The sequence below is a fragment of the Cricetulus griseus genome (genome assembly GCF_003668045.3).
Source record: "Cricetulus griseus strain 17A/GY chromosome 1 unlocalized genomic scaffold, alternate assembly CriGri-PICRH-1.0 chr1_0, whole genome shotgun sequence".
In the NCBI taxonomy this organism is placed as follows: Eukaryota; Metazoa; Chordata; class Mammalia; order Rodentia; family Cricetidae; genus Cricetulus; species Cricetulus griseus.
The window spans coordinates 229,355,193-229,373,937 of record NW_023276806.1 but is presented as its reverse complement, the minus strand read 5'-3'; the positions used below and the strand labels follow the sequence as shown (position 1 = coordinate 229,373,937).

Below are 18,745 nucleotides of genomic sequence, written 5' to 3'. Positions count from 1 at the left end.
GTGAAGACAGCATCCCAACAACCCATCACTCACTCACACCCAGCTTACCCCATCCCAGGGTGAGGGGCTCAGGCAACCCCTCATGGTGCACACGACATGTGTATCTCTGCTCCTCCCCAGAAGGCACCACCACCACTGCCCACTTCTAGAAGGTTCCATCCCCTGCAGGTCTGGTCGCCACCATCTCCATGTCCTGTCTCTGTGCCTCATCCCTCTTCCAGGTCAGGGTGATGTCAGCAGGGTAGAAACCCATGGCTCAGCACCTCAGGGTGATGTTATCTTCAGGTCTGTGATGATGGGTCACATGTGTCTCTGCTGGTTCTCAGGAGAAGAGTTGGAAAGTTCAGGCATTGTGCATTCTTCATGGGGACTGCAGTAGTGCCAAAGAGACCATCCTGGGAAAGGTCAGAAATGGGGTGATAAAGGCGTGAAAATCCCCAGCAGTATTTCACAGTATCCTGGATAATCCCTTTATTATGAAGTTCTAGAATCTGAGTGAAACACTCTAGGGTAGGAGACTGTAGGTGTCCCAACATGAAAAGGGGACTTCTGCTCCGGACTGGGGAGCGCTTAGTGATTCAGTATCACTGTTTTCAGACTCCCATGACTGAGTGTCTGCAGAACACCAGGTCTGAGAGAGGTCATGGTCCCCAATGGATCACAGAATGATGGAACTGGGCTTGTTTCAAGATCTTCTCACCTTCCCATTAAAAAGGATTCTGAACTGTCCTCAGAGGAGGGTGAGCCCTGGAGAGCCAATCTATACTCAGGAATTCCATATGTGGCTCAGCATTTTGTCAGATACCTTTATACCAGCCCAGGCAGGTGGATCTCTTCATTTTGAGCCCATGCTGGTCTAAATAGGAAATTACAGGGCACCCAGGAGTGCACAGAGAGACACCATCAAAAGCAATACAAAAGAAACAAAGAAAATTCACAAAAGAAATCCAGGAATGCTCTCCCTGTGTCTTGTGGAAGACAGTAGTGATGATGCAGCATTGTATCCAGTGGAGAGAAACAGTGTTTCTTCTACCACCAGGAATGAGCTGAGGATATCAACTCTCTGCTCTATCTGAGACTGTGTTTGAAGACTCAGCTATTACAATCAGATAAGAGAAAGTCATAAAAAAGGAGGAAAACAGGAAATGAAGAATTCAAACTATCCCGATCGCTAGACAAGTTTCTTTTCTTATATGCTTTGATTGAGTGTATTGCAAAACTCTTGGACCTAATCAACACTTATGGTTGCCAGACACAAAATCAATATAAAAAGGTAGCCTTCATTTATGCCAGCAGTATACTTCCAAAAAAAACAAAAAAGAAAAAGAAAAAGAAATTAGGATATGTACAACATTCCAAGTAACTCCAGCAGAATTAATTGTTTAAGGATAAATATATCCAAAAAACGGAAGAACTCTACAATGAAAACTTTAAGATCTGACAGAGGAAATCATAGCAACAATGTCAGAAGATGGTAAGACAATCCAAGCTCCTGGATTGGCATAGTTTACATTGTGACAACGACCATACTACCCTAATGAATCTACAGATTTAATGTAATGCTATCAAAATTCTGATGTATTTCACATTTAGAAAAAAATACAAAAAATCACATGGGATCACAAAAGACCACAAATAGCCAAAAAATCTGAAGGATTAAGAACACTGCTGGAGGTTTTACACTCCTAACCTCAAATTCTACTGCAGAATTATAAAGACAAGACAGCCTGTTTGTATCCAGTGGGCATTTGCTCTGCCCATGACCTTGCGCTATCTGGGGATAGAGGTGCTTTCTCTGTGGTGGTCAGAGATTGGACTGCTGGATCCATTCATCCCCGGGGCAGAACAGAAGACTGAGGCGGCTTGCTACCTTGTTGCGTTTTCGTGAGTGCTTTCTAATAAATCCTAAATAACGCCCTTATACCAGCTATCCTGGATTTGCCTACATTTGGCGCCCACGTGGCATTAGCCTCCAGCCTCCACAGCTGTTGGCAAGCTTCTCATGCCCACTGAGGCCTAAGCTTTCCCATGTGGGATTCCCCGGGATTCCGTCTGACCAGTGCATAGGCTCCACCCCCCTGCCCTGTCGCCTCCTGAGAGCCATTGGGGGCCAGCAGTTAGTTGCAGGCTACAGTGTGAATCCCGTCCCACAACAGGTCCAACTGAGTTTAACCCAACTGCTGGTGCATTCCTGTCCCTCCTCTGTTCCCTGTCAGGAAGGTCTGTGCTCACCTGCCCGCTTTCCTGCCCTGACCCCTGCCTGGCAGAGGCTGCAGGCTACCACAGACTTGGATTTAACTGCTGCTAGGAGGAAACTGCCTGGCCTAGGGCTGAACTGCACCACACCCAGTTCCACAGCCTCTGAGATGCTTCCCCAGGGCTTATTCTGCTAGAGCTTGAGCTGTGGCTGCCAGCCACAGGGTCCCAGGTCAGCATAAGCTGCAAGTTGCTCTTTTTCTTCTAACTCTGTGAGCCCATGTCAGAGAGGATCCAATACCCAAGTATGTAAAACATACTTGGGGAAAATATGATGCTGCAACACTGGGTTTCTACCTCAGGAGATGAACTTCGAGTCTCACCTTTCTTTTCTTTCTTACTTTCCTTTACTTGCTTTTTCTTTGTTTTCTTTCCTTCCTCCTGTTATGGTGGAGGTTCCATCCAAGACCCCTCCCCCATCTCCCTCCAAACTCTGCTGCATCTCAGAAAGCCTGCCAAATGATGGTCCCTACCCCAATGATACTCAAGACCACTCCTACAGGGTATTTAAACTGCCCCCCAGAGAACGGACTCTTGGTTTTTCTGGTCTTCTTTTCCAGTCTCCTCTCTGGGGGGCTGAAGGCCACCCAGAAGCTTTGTATCCATTAAACGTGGGCTTTTCCTAATTGGGTTTGATTTGGTCTGATTTGGAGTGCTGCATGGGCAGAGAGGCTTATCCAGGTGTAGACAATTTTCACCTTCCATTCTTTTTTGAAACAGTGTTTCACTGGGTAACTATGTCTGTCCTGGTACTCAGTACATTAGGCTGACCTCCAGGTCACAGAGATCCACCTGCCTCTCCCTTGTGGGTGCTGGCCTTAAAAGTTTGTGCCATCTTTTACCTTCCACAAAGATGAACTCAAAACAGAGCAACGACCTTGCCTTTTTTTCAAGATATCCATGTTATTGTGTATTGTAAAATGCCCATTGGCTGAACATAATTTATTCATAAGTGACCACTGGAAAAGCAAAAGCAAGATCAGCAAGTTGAAGGTTGAATTTACCTGATAGACAAAAATGCTAATCAGTGTCTAATTATTAAACATGATAGTAAATACAAATAACAGTTTCAGAAGAGTAGATATTATATGTAAGACTGATACAACTATTAATGGTGAATCACATTCTTTTTCTAAAAAAAGGAAAATTTAAATTCTGTCTCATGTCCCAAGGGTTGACTGATATAGGACAGAAGAAAACCAAAATTAAGGGATTATTGCATTGTCAATTATCTCATAATCCTTTGGTTTTATTTTGAAATAAAGTAGCTTCCTGTACTTGTTTTTGCATTTGAGACTGAGGCAAGTAAGCAGGAACTCAGTTTGTGTAACCTGGATTTATTTAACAGACTGTGGTCCTTTCAAGACTGCTGCACATGGCATTTAGAATGCTTAACTTTTCTGCAGTGAACTGTCACCATCCTAGCAGTGACCTTTAAGATCTCCAAGAAGATGATGGGGCCTGGAAGGAAGCAGGAGCTTAGGAGACTGAAGTTCATGTTCTCAGCCCACACTCTCCTGAGTGCAGGGGCCTATTGGGTCCTGATGGGAAAGGATGGAAAAACACATTTTAATACTGCCACTCGGGCACCAAAAGGGATAAGGAGGCAGGCTCCACCCACAGGAAAAACAACAGGTCCATACAAACTAAAAAGTCAACAATAAACAGCAAATATGGGATAAAGAGCTACAGCCAGGTCAGAGCCCAGGCTGACCAGTCACAGGAGCCCTGGCTGCTCACAATTCTGGGGACAGGACAAGTCTCTGGCCATCCCTGTGTCCAGGTGATCATAGATCTCAGCATGTGGTTCTAAATGATGAAGAGAACAGAGCCAGGAGGTGACAGAGCTGAGGAGTGACCATGTCACAACCAACAATGAAATAAATGAGCTCCACCTGGGCACAGCCCTGTTCACACTCTGCAGCCTCATCTTATCACACCAGATGCACACAGCACCATGAACACAGACTCTGGGAGGTTCACCATGCTTCCATTTATTTCCTCCACAAATTCTTAGTGTCTCAATAATTTATTTAACAGACAACCTGTCAGATCAAGGAACAATCAAGTTCAAATTGAGGTCTTTATTCTCAGTGGGGATTTGAAGGGCTGAAGCTCAGGGCAGGATGGAGCTGTCCCCTCCTGTCTGCTGGAACAGGAAGGTTGGCTGTGCAAGGAAACACAGGCAGTGCAGGGACTGGGTTCTTCCTCAGTTCTTCAAATTGAGCTCATAGGATCAGAGGGAACATCAGACACTGTTGCTGAGAGTGAAATGAGGGGCCCTGGATGTCACAGGAGACACCCGAACACCAGACAGCTGTCTTCATTCTACAAACAAGAGTCATGAACAATCACTGTGAAGGCAACATCCCAACAACCCACCACTCACTCACAGGTGGGTCTGGGAGTCACTAAAACCTAATCATGTCCACTTTGTCCCACCCCAAATCAGGTCCCAGAGTGTCACCTTTACTGTCTGGGAGAGACATATCAGAGCTCTGGGAACTGTCCCTGCCTAATGTAATATATATAGTAATATAGTAATATAAATATATGAAGGTAAAAACAGGGCCCCAAGAAGATTTTTCTGGAGGAACTCCTATGGATTTGCCAGAGCCCCTTGAAATACTACAGCTTCACCCCATAGGCTTCAGGGACAATCCTGCTCTCCTCACTTACCTGGAGCTGGAGCATACTTTCCTCTTTTTTCACCTGTGAGAAGAAAACCTGTGAGAGACCAGGGATGAGCCTGATCCTAGTAATTTCCTGGAACTGACAGCAAATCCATGTTAGAGCCAGGAGCAATGGGGAGGAGGGTGTGATGTGTTTCCATGAGGCAGAGCACACTTCTAAAGGGGCTGAGAGAGAACTCAGACCCTGCCCTTTCCTACCTGTGTTTCTCCTCCTCTTCCTCACAACCACCACAGCTGTAATGATGGTCACAACTCCAAGGAGAACCAGAACAGCAATGACTGCCATGATGGGGACAGTGGACTGAGGAGGCTCTGGGAAGGGAAGGACAGGAAGGGAAGGTGAGAGTCATGACCTCAGCTCTCAGCCCTGACCCTGCTCAGGCTCTGCAGAAGGCTCCAGCTTTCCCTGACCCCAGCTCTGCACCCCTCCCTCCTTACCCCATCTCAGGGTGAGGGGCTCAGGCAGCCCCTCATGGCGCACATGGCATGTGTATTTCTGCTCCTCCCCAGAAGGCACCACCACTGCTGCCCACTTCTGGAAGGTTCCATCCCCAGAAGGTCTGGTCTCCACCAGCTCCATGTCCTGAGTCTGTTCTTCCTTCTCCCTTTGCCAGGTCAGGGTGATGTCAGCAGGGTAGAAGCCCATGGCCCAGCACCTCAGGGTGACATCACCTTTAGATCCAGGATGATGGGTCACATGTGCCTTTGGGGGATCTGTGTGGAAGGTTTAAGAAATCCCACAAGAACAAGATAAACTGAAATCTGCAAAGACAAAGTTAAATCAATGATGACACTGAACTGTGTGTCTGAACACTTCTGATTGTCATCACACTAGTGACCTGCAGGGGCCGCTGGTCCCCTCATCACTGATCTGTACATTTTCCTGGGGGGACCTGGAAGCTAAAAAGGAATCACATGAACCAGCAGGTCACATGGTCTTCCTTATGTGAGGTTCTATAGCATAAGTTAGGTGGTAAAAGAATGGAAGAAGGGATGGAAAATAATTTATATATGTGATTAAATTTATGTCAAAATAAGTGGGATAGGGTACATAATGGGTGCTCTCAACTAATGCAGCCACCATTGAGGCACAACCACTGTGGCCATCTTGCTGACCAGCATAACTGTCTGTCCAAGTGAACAGCCATTACCAAAGTGTGCAGCAGAAATGGGATGAAGCTCTGACAGTCAGACATAGAAAATGACTCTGCGGGGACAAGATACAAGGTGTTGTCACCCAGGATCTCTGGAAGTGTGCTGTGGATCCCAGTGCAGCACTCACTGGGACACAGCAGTGCTCACAGCAGTGTGTGGATTTTCTCTGTCACTCCAGTCCTGGAATTGCAGAAGACCCTGTCTCTGAGGAAGTTCAGTTCCTTATTAGCTGGGGAGCAACACTCTAACTTGGTGGGGTTGAGGGAGAGCAGTGGGGGTTTGGATGGTTAATTCTGGCAGAAAATAGTCTAAGGTCATGGGAATCTTTCCTTTAAAGAGAACAATGACTTCTCTAATTGTCCAGATTACAGTCCCCAAGACACCGGTGGAGACAGATACAGATGATGATGAAAAGGGAAGGTTGAAACAGTATCACCCCAGTGAGGAGGAAACACTGACTAAAGCAAAATGACAATTAAAAAAAAAAAACAAAGAAAGACAAAAGAAAAGAAAACATATTTTAGAAGTTTTTTTGCAGGGCACCCCATGAGTGCTCACGTGACCATTCTAGGAAGCGTTAAAATTGGGGTGAGGGAGGGGTGCAAACCTCACCCACAGGAATCTGGGAGAATGTATTCTTTGGAAAGTTCTAGAAACTGGGGAACCAGCCTTGGGTAGGGACATCCAGGTCTCCCATCAGGTAAAGGAGACTTCTGGTCCTGGTGTGTAAAGCTGACACACTCAGACACTGGCTGTGGACAGAGAACCCGGCCTGGGAGAGGCCATGGCTGGCAGAGGGCTGCAGACTGAGGAGCCACTGCTGGGGATGTGGGCATCTTCTCTCCCGCCCTCCTGAGACAGATCTGGAACCGTCCAGGGAGAAGTTCTGAGCTCTGGGAGATCAATGCAGCCCCTGCCAGGCTGGATCAGGAGCCCCAGGGACACTGTGTCCCCTCAGAGACAGGGGCGTGACCCCAGCTGAGGGTCTCTTCTTCCTCAGGACTGAGCCCAGCCCGAGGGCAGAGGGAGGAGATGCCCGGGGCCCCTGCACCTGTGCGCAGCAGCTGGTCCTTCCCGTTCTCTAGGTGTCTGCGGAGCCACTCCACGCACGTGCCCTCCAGGTAGGCCCTCCATCCATCTGCATGCAACACCAGCCTGCTCCCACTTGCGTCGGGTGATCTGCGCCGCGGTGTCCGCAGCCGTCCACGTCCTTAGGTCCTCGTTCAGGGTGATGTAATCGCGACCATCATAGGCTTCCTGACTGTACCCGCGGAGGAGGCGCCCGTCAGACCCCACGTGACAGCCGTACATCCTCTGGTAGGTGTGAGAGCCTGTGGGGACCCAGCGGTCAGCCCCGCCCACTTGCCCGGCCACCGGCTCCGCCCACACTTGGACTCAAGGTAAACTGACAGTGAAAGTTTCCCAGTTGCGGGTTATCTGGTCCAGAGTCTCTGCGGGTTCCATATTTCGGGAAGAACCTCGGACTTCGAAGCGGGGAGACTCTGGGACGTACCTAGGGACGTGAAAGGTCTTGACCTCGGACCTGCACCACTCACCGCCCTCGCTCTGGTTGTAGTAGCGGAGCAGGGTCCTCAGGCTCACTCTGAAAGCCTGCTCATTATTCTTGGCGATCCGTGTGTTCCTCTCCCAATAATCCGGTTCCTCCCGCTCCACCCACGGCGCCCGCGGCTCCATCCTTGGATACTCCGCGTCGCTGTCGAAGCGCACGAACTGCGTGTCGTCCACGTAGCCGACAGAGATGAACCGGGGCTCCCCGAGGCCGGGCCGGGACATAATGGTGCGGAAATACCGCAGCGAGTGCGAGCCTGGGGACAGCGCGCAGTGAGACAACAACTCTCCTCCCGGGACCCCGGGCGGATGCTCGGGCCAGGAGGGGAGCAGGGCTCGGGACTTGGATGTGAACGTATAAGAGGTGTGAGGGACGGTCTGACTGTGAGATGCAACTATGTGGCTTCCCCGGTGCCGTCCCCGCCCTCCCCACAGAGGCGGTTTTCCTCTCGACCCGGCACTCACCCGGGCGGGTTTGGGTCGGTGCCAGGGCGGCCACCGGCAGCAGGAGGACGCAGACCACAGGGATCACCATCTTCAGGGTTAGGGGGACCCAAAGCACAGCCCTCTATGGTCATGGGCTTTGTAACTTGCTTCGCAGAGACTTCTAAGAACCTGTTCTCATGGTTGTGAGGTTGCTGTCTATCTGGGGGCCAACCTGACAGCCACTGACAGAGCCAAAAGTGAAACCAAAAGCCTACACTTCCCAATCCAAACCCCACCTTCAGCTCTTAAACCCTGAAGTAATTCTGAGGACTTGGGACTTTGTCTTGACTCCTTCCACTGCACAGTGTATATAACACTGTGTATGATACTGTCTGCCTGAACCCTGGCCCAGAGTCTGTCTGATGGTAATCCCAGGAAAATAATCTGCATGAGCACAGCTGTTTTTCTTTCCTATCCCAACTCCCAAATCTCTGTGAGGACCCTGGGCTGGTCAGGAATGCAGTGGAGAGATGGTTTCTCTTGAAAGCAGAGGCTCTGGCTTGCAAGCACCACAAACTCCCACAGAGACCAGGTTCCTGTGTCCACCTGCAGTGGGAGCTGACACTGCCCAGAATCTGAGTTCTCCATATGTGAAGGAATGGGTTAAACAGTCATGTGCTAGACCCAGTGTCTCCTAGTGTTTCTTCCCAGGTGATGCCTCCCTGGCCCCAGTTGTGTTTTAGGATGATCTTTGTATGTGTGAAACCAGAGCATATCTTCAACACAGCTGTCCCCTTCCCTGCAGTGCCTGGATGAAGCCAAGCGCTGATCCCTGACCACATTCCATGTGTACAGACACTCCTATGATCCAGTTTAATTAATAAATCAGTCACATGAAGAAGTGAGCAATTGGGACTGGAGAGATGGCTTCGCAGATAAGAGCACTGGTTGCTCTCCCAGAGGACTGGAGTTCAATTCCCGGCATCCATATGGCAGTTCACAACTGTCTGTGACCCCATTTTCAAGAGATCCAACACACTTACACCAGTGCACACAAAATTAAATAAATTATTTATCAGAAAGAAGTGAAGAATTTCACAAAGCAGGTTCCTCCCACCCACAACTGGCTCTCCTGTGCTCACACTTGTGGTGACGAGATGACACAGGAGCTGAGTAGAGGAGGAAGATGGATGGTGTGTGGTGTGGACAGTGGCTCTGAAAACTGAGTGTGTCCTGAGTACCTCAGCCCTGTGCAGTGTGGACAGGGGAGGACACTGGGCAGGGGACGACTCTTAGGCCAGGTGGTATAGACTGGCAGGACAGAGATGTCATTAGACAGAAAGGTCACAATCTAAATAAAATGTAATGTCACTTTTATCTGTCATGTGTGACTTGTTATTTTTCAGACCTCAGTTCAACAAAGGTCACTAAAACTGTGGAAAGTGGCCTCAGCAGCGAGTCAGGTCTTACTCAGGATACAGACTTCTGGGATTCACAATCATGATGACCAGAATCCTGACCCATATTCCTGAAGTCACCCCATGTTGTCACTTTGAACCACTATGACTTGCACTGCTTTCCTCCTATTTCTGTCCCCAGCTCCTGCCTTCTGCAGAGGCCATGATCTCAAACCACACAGCTCAGCCCTTGGGGATGATGCTGACGCTTCCTGCCCTGACTCCTGCCACGCAGGCTGCACTTTCTCAGCCACTGTGCACCCATACACATTTTCAGCATGGCTGCCGGCTTCCCTCTCTTAGCCTCATTGCTTCCTGTGGTCTATGACTCCCAGCACAGCTGTTTCTTGCTGCTGTCATGTAACGGTTTCAACTGGTACAGTAAATTATCCTCAGTTTCACAGGATGGATTTGGTTGTCATGGCTAATAAGCCCAGAAACCTCTGTCAATTTCAACGCATTCCTGCAGTCCATTCAACACAGAGATGTCTGAGGCCAGCCTGGAATTTCTCCCTCAGAACCCAGGCCATACCTGGAGTGAACTCTCTAACTTCTGGTGTCTTTTTCACTGCACAGATTACTGTGCACACTCAAGACCTCAGACCCTTAGACTTCCTGAAAGACTAAGGGAAGAATTCAGAGACCTCCAGGGAGCTCAGCATTTCACCCAGGCACTGTTGGATTGGCAGGTGCTGCAGGAAGCAGCAGTGCTGGTGCACATTCAGGACAGAGAACACCCATGTCCTGGTCAAGGCTGAGGTGAATAACTTCTGAGGCCCTGTCTGCTGCTGTCCCTGGCTGTCTTCAAAGGTGGGGCTGGCCAGCAGCCTCCTCCCACTCCAGCACTCACTCTTACAGTCTGCAGATCTGCTGAGCATGGGTCACTGTGTCAGTCACACCAACAGGCCACCTGTCACTCAGAAACCTTTCTATGTATTCTTTGGTGTTCTGGCTCCACTCCAAGGCCCACAGCCTGTTCAGGGCAGCAGCATGGCCACAGGCTCCAGACCAGCCATGGCTCACCCTGACAATGGGGGTTATTGAGAGCTGAGAGCTGCAAGAGGAAAGGCACCAAGAAGGCAGCCAGGATGACAAGAGGTGAAGTCCTCCCTGCTGTCAACTTTGACCTCATCTTCTGTGTCCTTGTCCTCCTCTGGGACAGCTACAAGTCTTCAGAGTTCCCTGTGCTCTTGGTGTCCATAGCCAGCTCCTGCAGCTGGATGCCCTGGAGAGTCTCAGCCCCATGCAGACTGCACTGTACAAGGTGGCTGTTGATGGCCTTTTGCTGGTTTGGTGGCTGTCTTGAAGCTGTGTAGGAGCAAAAGGTGTAGGCAGGCCTGCCATGGAGTCTCAGGGACATCTCCCTTTCACTTGCTGAAATTGCTGGGACCCAGGGATGGGAAGCTCCTATGGTAGAATTCAGTAGATATCCTGAATGGAGCAACAGCATTAAGTTCCCCAGGTCCACAGCAAACTGAATTCCAGGAGTTGGGGGAAGTGTCCTCTGGTTTGGGTCTTATGCAAAACAGGAATTGGAGACCCTCAGGTCCCCTGGATTGTATTTGTGCCTGTGTTGAACTCATTCCTGTACCAGGCAGTCATAGGTAGTCCTGATCCTTTCTGGCTTTGAGCTGCTGGCTCAGCAAAATGTGAGACAAGTTGAAGCCACAGTGGCAGGTGGGGCTGTGGGGTGGAGGTGGGGCTTGTGCAACCACTGCCTTGGCAGCTCCTGCATCCTGTACATCAGATGGCAGTTTAGGCACTGGATGCAGGTGGGTGTTGCCCAAGCTCACCTGGCAATTCTTTTTTTGTTTTGTTTTGTTTTGTTTTGTTTTGTTTTTTGAGACAGGGTTTCTCTGTGGCTTTGGAAGCTGTCCTGGAACTAGCTCTTGTAGACGAGGCTGGTCTCAAACTCACAGAGATCTGCCTGCCTCTGCCTCCCGAGTGCTGGGATTAAAGGCGTGTGCCACCAACGCCCGGCCCACCTGGCAATTCTTAATGGTGTCTGATCATCCTTCTAGTTGTCTGAAAACTATAGCTTGCTGTGGTTTTCTAGTCACCACACCTTACAGCTGCCCATTTCTGCAATGTTCCATCCCCTGCAGACCTGGTCTCCACCATCTTCATGTCCTGATTCTGTGCCTCCTCATCCCTCTTCCAGTTCAGGGTGATGTCAGCAGGGTAGAAGTCCAGGGCCCAGCATCTCAAGGTGATGTCATGTCACATTCAGGTCTGTGGTGATGGGTCCCATGTGTCTGGTGGGTCTCAGGAGTAGAGTTGGGAATTTCAGGCATTGTGTATTCTTCCTGGGGACTGCAGCAGTGCCTATGAGACCAGAAATGGAGTGATGGAGGGGTGAAAATGCCCAGCAGCATTTCACAGGATCCTGGATAATCTGTTTATTATGAAGTTCTAGAATCTGAGTGAAACAGTCCAGGGCAGGAGACTCTAGTTGCTCCTTCGTTAAAAAAAAGGGAGGGGACTTCTGCTCCTGACTAGGGGGCACTTAGCTATATCATATCACTGTATTCAGACTCCCATGACTGAGTGTGTGAAGAAAACCCGGTCTGAGAGAAGCCATGGTTAACAATGCGCAGCAGAATGAAAGAACTGAGCTTTTTCAAGATCTTCTCTCCTTCCCTGTTAAGACAGATTCTGAAGTGTCCTGAGAGGAGGGTGAGCCCTGGGAGAGCCAGTTTCTAGTCAGGAATCCCATGTGTGGATGGGCATTTTGTTCACATGTCTTTAATGCCAGTTGAGTCATGAGGCTCTCTTATTTGAGCCCATGCTGGTCTACGTAGAGAGTCACAGGAGATCCAGGACTACATACACAGACACCATCAAAAGCAACACACACACACACAAAAAAAAACAAAAAACAAAAGAAAATACAAAAAAAAAAAAAAAAAAGATGTCCAGGAATGCTTTCCCTGTGTCTTATGGAAGAGAGGAGTGATGATGCAACATTGTATCCAGTATAGAGAAACAGTGTTTCTTCTGAGATGAGGGTGTCTGTTTTCTGCTCTGTCTGAGACTGTGTTTGAAGACCCAGTTGTTACAGTCAGATAAGAGAAAGAAAAAGGAGCAAAACAGGAACGGAAGAAATCAATCTATTCCTATCTTTAGACAACAAGATTCCTTTCTTAAATGACCCGGTTGAGTGTACTGAAAAACTCTTGGACCTAATCAACATTTACGGTTGCCAGATACTAAATCAATATAAAAAGGTAGCCTTCATTTACTCCAGCAGTGTATTTTCAGAAAAAGAAATTAGAAATGCACAACATTCCAAGTAACTCCAGCAGAATTAATTATCCAAAGAAACAGAAGAACTCTACAATGAAAACTTTAAGATGTGACACAGGTAATCATAGCGACAGTGTCAGAAGATGGAAAGACAACCCAAGCTCCTGGACTGGCAGAGTTAACATTGTGACTATTGCATACCCCCCAAATTAATCTACAGATTTAATGTAACACTATCAAAATTCTGATACATTTCTCTTTTAGAAAAAATACAAGAAATCACTTGGAATCACAAAAGACCACACATAGCCAAACATTCTGAAGGATTAAGAACACTGCTGTAGGTTTTACACACCTAACCTCAAATTATACTGCAGAGGTATAGTGATAAGAAAGCCTGTATGTATCTAGTGTGCATTCACTCCGCCATGACCTTGAGCTATCTGTGCATAGAGGCTCTGTATCTGTGGTGGTCAGAGATTGGATAGCGAGATACATTCATCCCTGGGGCAGAACAGAAGACTAAGGCTGCTTGCTACCTTGTTGTGTATTCGTGAGTGTATTCCAATACATCCTAAATAACCCCTTAAAAGTGTTCTCTTGGATTGGTCTACATTTGGTGCCCACGTGGCATCAGCCTCCAGCCTCCACAGCTGTTGGCAATCTTCTCATGCCCCCTGAGCCCCAAGAGTTCCCAGCTTGGATCCCTGGGAGGCAGAATCCCCTGTCTGCCCTGCGCACAGGCTCCAGCCCTCCTGCCCTGCCTCCTCATGAGCGCCCATGGGAGCCAGCAGTTAGCTGCACCCCACAGCATGAACCCCGCCCCACAGTTGGCACAACTGAGCCTAACCCAACTGCTGGTGCTTTCCCTGCCCCTCCTCTGTTCCCTGTCAGGAAGGCCTGTGCTCACCTGCCCGCTTTCCTGCCCTGACCCCTGCTGGGCAGAGGTGGCAGGCTACCACAGACTTGGATTTCACTGCTGCTAGGAGGAAACTGCCTGGCCTAGGGCTGAACTGCACCACACCCAGTTCCACAGCCTCTGAGATGCTTCCCCAGCGCTCATTCTGCTAGAGCTTAAGCTGTGCCTGCCAGCCACACAGTCCGAGGTCAGCATGAGGCCGCAGGTTGCTCTTTTTCTTCTAACTCCAGGAGCCCAAGTCAGAGAGTATGGAATACCCCCTACACCTGTAACTGGCATGAAACAGGAAAAAAATCAAAGGAATAGAACAGAGGTCCCAGAAAGAGAGAAACAATGCACACTTAATTGTAGACAAAGAATGTAAAACACACATTGGGAAAATACGATGCTGCAACAGTGGGTTTCTACCTCAGGAGATGAACTTTGAGTCTCACCTTTCTTTCTTCCTTTCTTTTGTTTTTTCTTTCTTTCCTTCCTTCTGTTATGGTGGAGGTTCCATCAAGACCCCTCCCCCACCTCCCTCCAAACCCTGGTGCTTCTCAGAAAGCCTGCCAAATGATGGCCCCTCCCCAAAGATACTCAAGAGCACCCCCACAGGTATTTCATTTGCCCGCCCCGCCCCAGGGAACAGACTCTTGATTTTTCAGGTCTCCCTTTGCAGTCTCCTCTCTGGGCAGCCAGAAGGCCATCCTTGAGCTTTGTATCCATTAAACGTGGGCTATTTGGCCGAGAGAATTATCTGGGTGTAGAAACTTTTCTCCTTCCTTTTTTTTTTTTTTTTTTTTTTTTTTTTTTTTGAAACAGTCTTTCACCAGGTAACTCTGGCTGTCCTGCCCTCAAGGTCACAGAGATCCACCTGCCTCTCCCTTGTGGGTGCTGGCCTTAAAGGTTTGTGCCATCTTTTACCTTCTACAAAGATGAACTAAAAATGGAGCAAAGACCTTATCTTTTTTTCAAGATATCCATGTCATTGTGTATTGTAAAATGCCCATGGGCTGAACATAAATTATTCATGAGTGAACACTGGAAAAGCAAAAGCAAGATTAGCAAGCTGAAGGTTGAATTTACTTGATAGACAAAAATGCTAATCAGTGTTTAATTATTAAACATGAACATAAATGCAAATAACAGTTTCAGAACTAAGAGTAGATGTTATATGTAAGACTGATACAGCTATTAAAGGTGAATTACAGTCTTTTTCTAATTCATTCAATAATTAATAAAAACCAACAGACAGGTAAAAAGTCAAGATACACAAACACCAGTGTTCCATGTCTCTAAGTTCAACGACTGTTTTCGAATTCTGTTGTATTGGTAATCTTGCAAATACAATTTCAGTATTAAAAAATTGTCAGCTCTTGGAAAATGTCTATTAGTAAAGGACCTGCCACACCTGTTGGTAAAATATCTACTACAAATGCAAGAACAATTCAAACACAATTATTGGGAACTATTTAGGATTTCAACCCAAGAAAGCACAGTGTCAGGAACCTATGAAAATGTGCTCTGTGGTCTCACAAAAATGGGAGCTGTGCTTACAGGTCTACCGTGCACAGGGCCTGCAATCATTGGTGGCTGATATCATTTGATGCTAGCCAAAACTAAGTTTTCTAGTAAGAAAGGCCATGAGTGTCACCTCCATCCCTGTGGGAAAGAGTCTGCAGTACAGAAAGTTAAGGAAGGTCACTATAAAGCTCAATGACAACAGGATTTGGTTCAGTTCCAAAGTTCCACTGTGGCCATGTCTAAGATCTGATCCTCCAAACTCCATTGTATGTGCCTCAAATCCATGGTACTGCAAAAGCAAAGACCATATTATTTTCAAACCTTGAAACACCCAAACTTCAAGAAGACAAATGAGGGAAAACCCTTCCAGATACTGGGGTAGACAAGAACTTCAGAATAGGACAATAGCACAGAAACTAATTAGGCCATGCATCAGCATGAAGATAAAGTCTCTTCACAGCACAGGACACAATCATCAGAGGGAACAGAAGTCACAATAGGAGGAAACTTGTACCAGCTGGACTGCAGACAAGGGACTAGAGCCCTCAGTTTACAGAGAACTGCAGAAACTAAACACCAAGGAACTAAACTAACATTGTCAATCATCCAATGGTTGAGAGAACTGAATAGACAGTTATCTTGAAAAGGGAGGAGGAGGAGTAGAGGAGGAGGAGATGAAGAAAAGGAGAAGAGAAAAGATGAAGAAGAGAAGGAGGAGTAGTAGGAGGAGGTGGAGGAGGAGCAGAAGGAGCCATGGTATTGGGAGAGGGAGACATGGAAAGCAAAGGCCAACCATCAGACATTTTCAGGAAAACTACTTTTCTGTCTGCCTACTATAAGCATTGCCACAATGGTGAGTGACCACCAATCTAAAGTCAGAACCCCTCCAAGTTGCCAGTGTCAGGACCCAAATTCCCATGGTGACAAGTCCCAGGTTCTGCCCAAGATACAGACTGACATCTGGTTTTCTGTTCAGTTTAGTGGAGGTCATGGGTGGCTGGGGCTGTGGAGCCGGCCTGACTGCTGGGATGGGGCCAGGCTCTCACACCATCCAGGTGATGTCTGGCTGTGATGTCGATTCGAAAGGATGCCTTCTCCGTGAATATGAACAATTTGCCTATGACTTTTATGATTACATGTCCCTGAACAAGGACCTGAGAACGTGGACTGCCATGGACATGGTGGCAGCACAGATCACTAGTCTGGAGTTGGAGCTGGCTGGTGAGGCAGAGAGATACAGGGCCTACCTGGGGGGCCAGTGTGTGGAAATGCATTGCAGATACTTGGAGAAGGTGAATGTGACTTTGAGCACAGGTGCACAGGCCAAGGGCAACTCCTCACTCTACACAAAGGCTATGATAAATCTGTGTTCTTCAACACATTCCAAATATAACAGGATTAGAGGGCGAAGGCTGACACTGTAGACCTCCAAGGTGTGATGAGCCATTGGGTGAGCCTGAAGTGTTGCTCGCATAGGGGGTGAAGGCTGACACAGGCTCAGGACAGTGTGAATGTGAGGCCATTGCAGGAGAGCATGGCTGCTACTTTGACCCGACCTGCAGGACGTCAACCTGGGGCAAGAGAGTCAGGGATAGGGAATGGGGACAAGAGACACAGAAAGATCGATCACAAGACAGGATTCTGATCAAGTGGCAAACTTTACTTTTCTCAGGCTATCTTATATAGTCAGGATATGGAGAGGGGCAGAATGGGTTGTTTGCGCACCAGGTGTTAGTATAGGCATGATATTAGGAAACCACAAACAGGATGTTTGGCAGGGTAAAGAGTTCATGAGTAAGAGGTCCAGGAAGGGTTTGCCTAGGTGACTGAGCCTGTGAATGGAGGACTGGGTTTCTAAGGAGCTTCTATGTAAAGGTTAACTATGTGCCCTGCCAAGCATGGGCTAGGATCTCATTCCAAGCCCCGAGATTTGGCTCCCAACACTGCTTCTCCTTTGCAGCCCTGGATATGGCCCCTTCCCTGAGTCCTGCTGCAGTGGTCCAGGTTTCACAGGCTGTGCAGAGTCCTCTGTGGAGTCTGATTCTCTACTTGGTCCACTGGGAACCTCAGTCCTCAGATTCCCAACACTGATGTATTTGGATTTTGAAGACTGTCCTCTGTTAATTGTGACAAATTCTTTCCTTGAATGCAGTTTTTGCTTTTTTCCTCATGATACAAGATCCTGACCAAGTGTCCAGCCCTGGAGCCCCCCTGTGCCTGAATGGAGACGTAGTGACCGTTGTTCTGGTTGTTATCTCCACCCTGTTGCTTCACAGTTACAGGCTTCCTACTTCCCAAGGACTATCCCTTACCCTTTGGCTTCCCAGTACCCAGTCCAGTGTATCCCGGTGCTGTGTACCATTTTGGATAAAAGAACCCTAGATTAAGAGACATGCAGAAGAAATGTGTACTTTAAATACAAATATGAGCCTTTCATATTGGGGGTTCTAAGACACCAGAGGCACTTCTGCAAGCTGTGGAGGGCTCACTACCAACAGGGCTGTTAATTTTATGGGTCTTTTCATTCTTTTCCCTGCATCCACTTAGGATGAGAGGATGTAGTGGCTCTCCTCTCTTGATGCCTGGCGTCCCTGCACAGGCTGGCAACCCCCATGTGTGGATTCAGACTGCCACTGAGACCCTGAGACCCAGGGGCAGACACTTGTATTTTAGGTGTCCTTACGGTGGGGCAAGTGTGCTATTCAAACATCCAAGATTCCAATGACTCCCCATTGAGAAATGTTTTCTCTGTATAGTAAGATCTGTCCAGAGTGAAATCTTGTTTGTTTGTTTGTTTTGTTGTTTGAGACAGGGTCTCTCCACATAGCCAGGCTGTTCTGGAAATCACAGAAATTTCCCTGTCTCTGGCTCCCAAGTGCTGGCATTAATGGAGTGTGTCACCACGAAGTTACAACCATGAAATGTTGGTACAGTGAAGGGCTCTGGACTCAATCACCATCAAATGCTATCAGAAAGACTTTTATTTAAAAAAAGACTTTTATTCCTGTTGTGACTAAAATGGTAGAAGTCGACCATGCATTCTGTTCACGAGTATACAGGCCTATTGAAAATTAAACATATAAAGAAAAAGGGAAATACATAATCAGGCACATGAATGCATTGTGTGAATCATTCCCCAGAAATCTGATTTGACCACAGAGCTTTTGGCTCTGGAACCATGGTCTTCTCCTTTACCCATGCTCACAACATCAACATAAGACATTTGGGTCAAAGGAGTGTGATATAATACGTAGGGAAGTAATCTGTAACCAGGGCTTTCATGAATCCTAGAAAGTGAGCAATGGCAGAGAGATGGTGTTGGCTAAATGGAATGCAGAGGACTTAAGAGAACTTGGCCATGGCCCCATCCCATTGTAAAGCATCACCTTGCTCAGGTGAGCAGTGACAGGACACTGGGTGTTTCTTAGATACAAAGACTCCAGGGAAGCAGATGAGCAGTGTGGGAGACAATGCTGGAAAACTGTGAATGTTCACAGATGTGAAAAGAACACAGATAT

At 47.9% G+C, this 18,745-nt stretch overlaps 1 protein-coding gene across 1 annotated transcript; it reads right to left on the bottom strand.

Annotated features, from left to right (window-relative positions):
• Nucleotides 1–4,233: 4,233 nt before the first annotated feature.
• Nucleotides 4,234–8,208, bottom strand: LOC113831254 (H-2 class I histocompatibility antigen, Q10 alpha chain-like). The gene is given in 8 exon segments (XM_035450936.1): nt 4,234–4,584; nt 4,936–4,968; nt 5,148–5,261; nt 5,388–5,663; nt 7,156–7,252; nt 7,254–7,435; nt 7,661–7,930; nt 8,139–8,208. Coding segments are annotated over 8 exon segments (1,047 nt in total). The 3' UTR covers nt 4,234–4,579.
• Nucleotides 8,209–18,745: the final 10,537 nt, after the last annotated feature.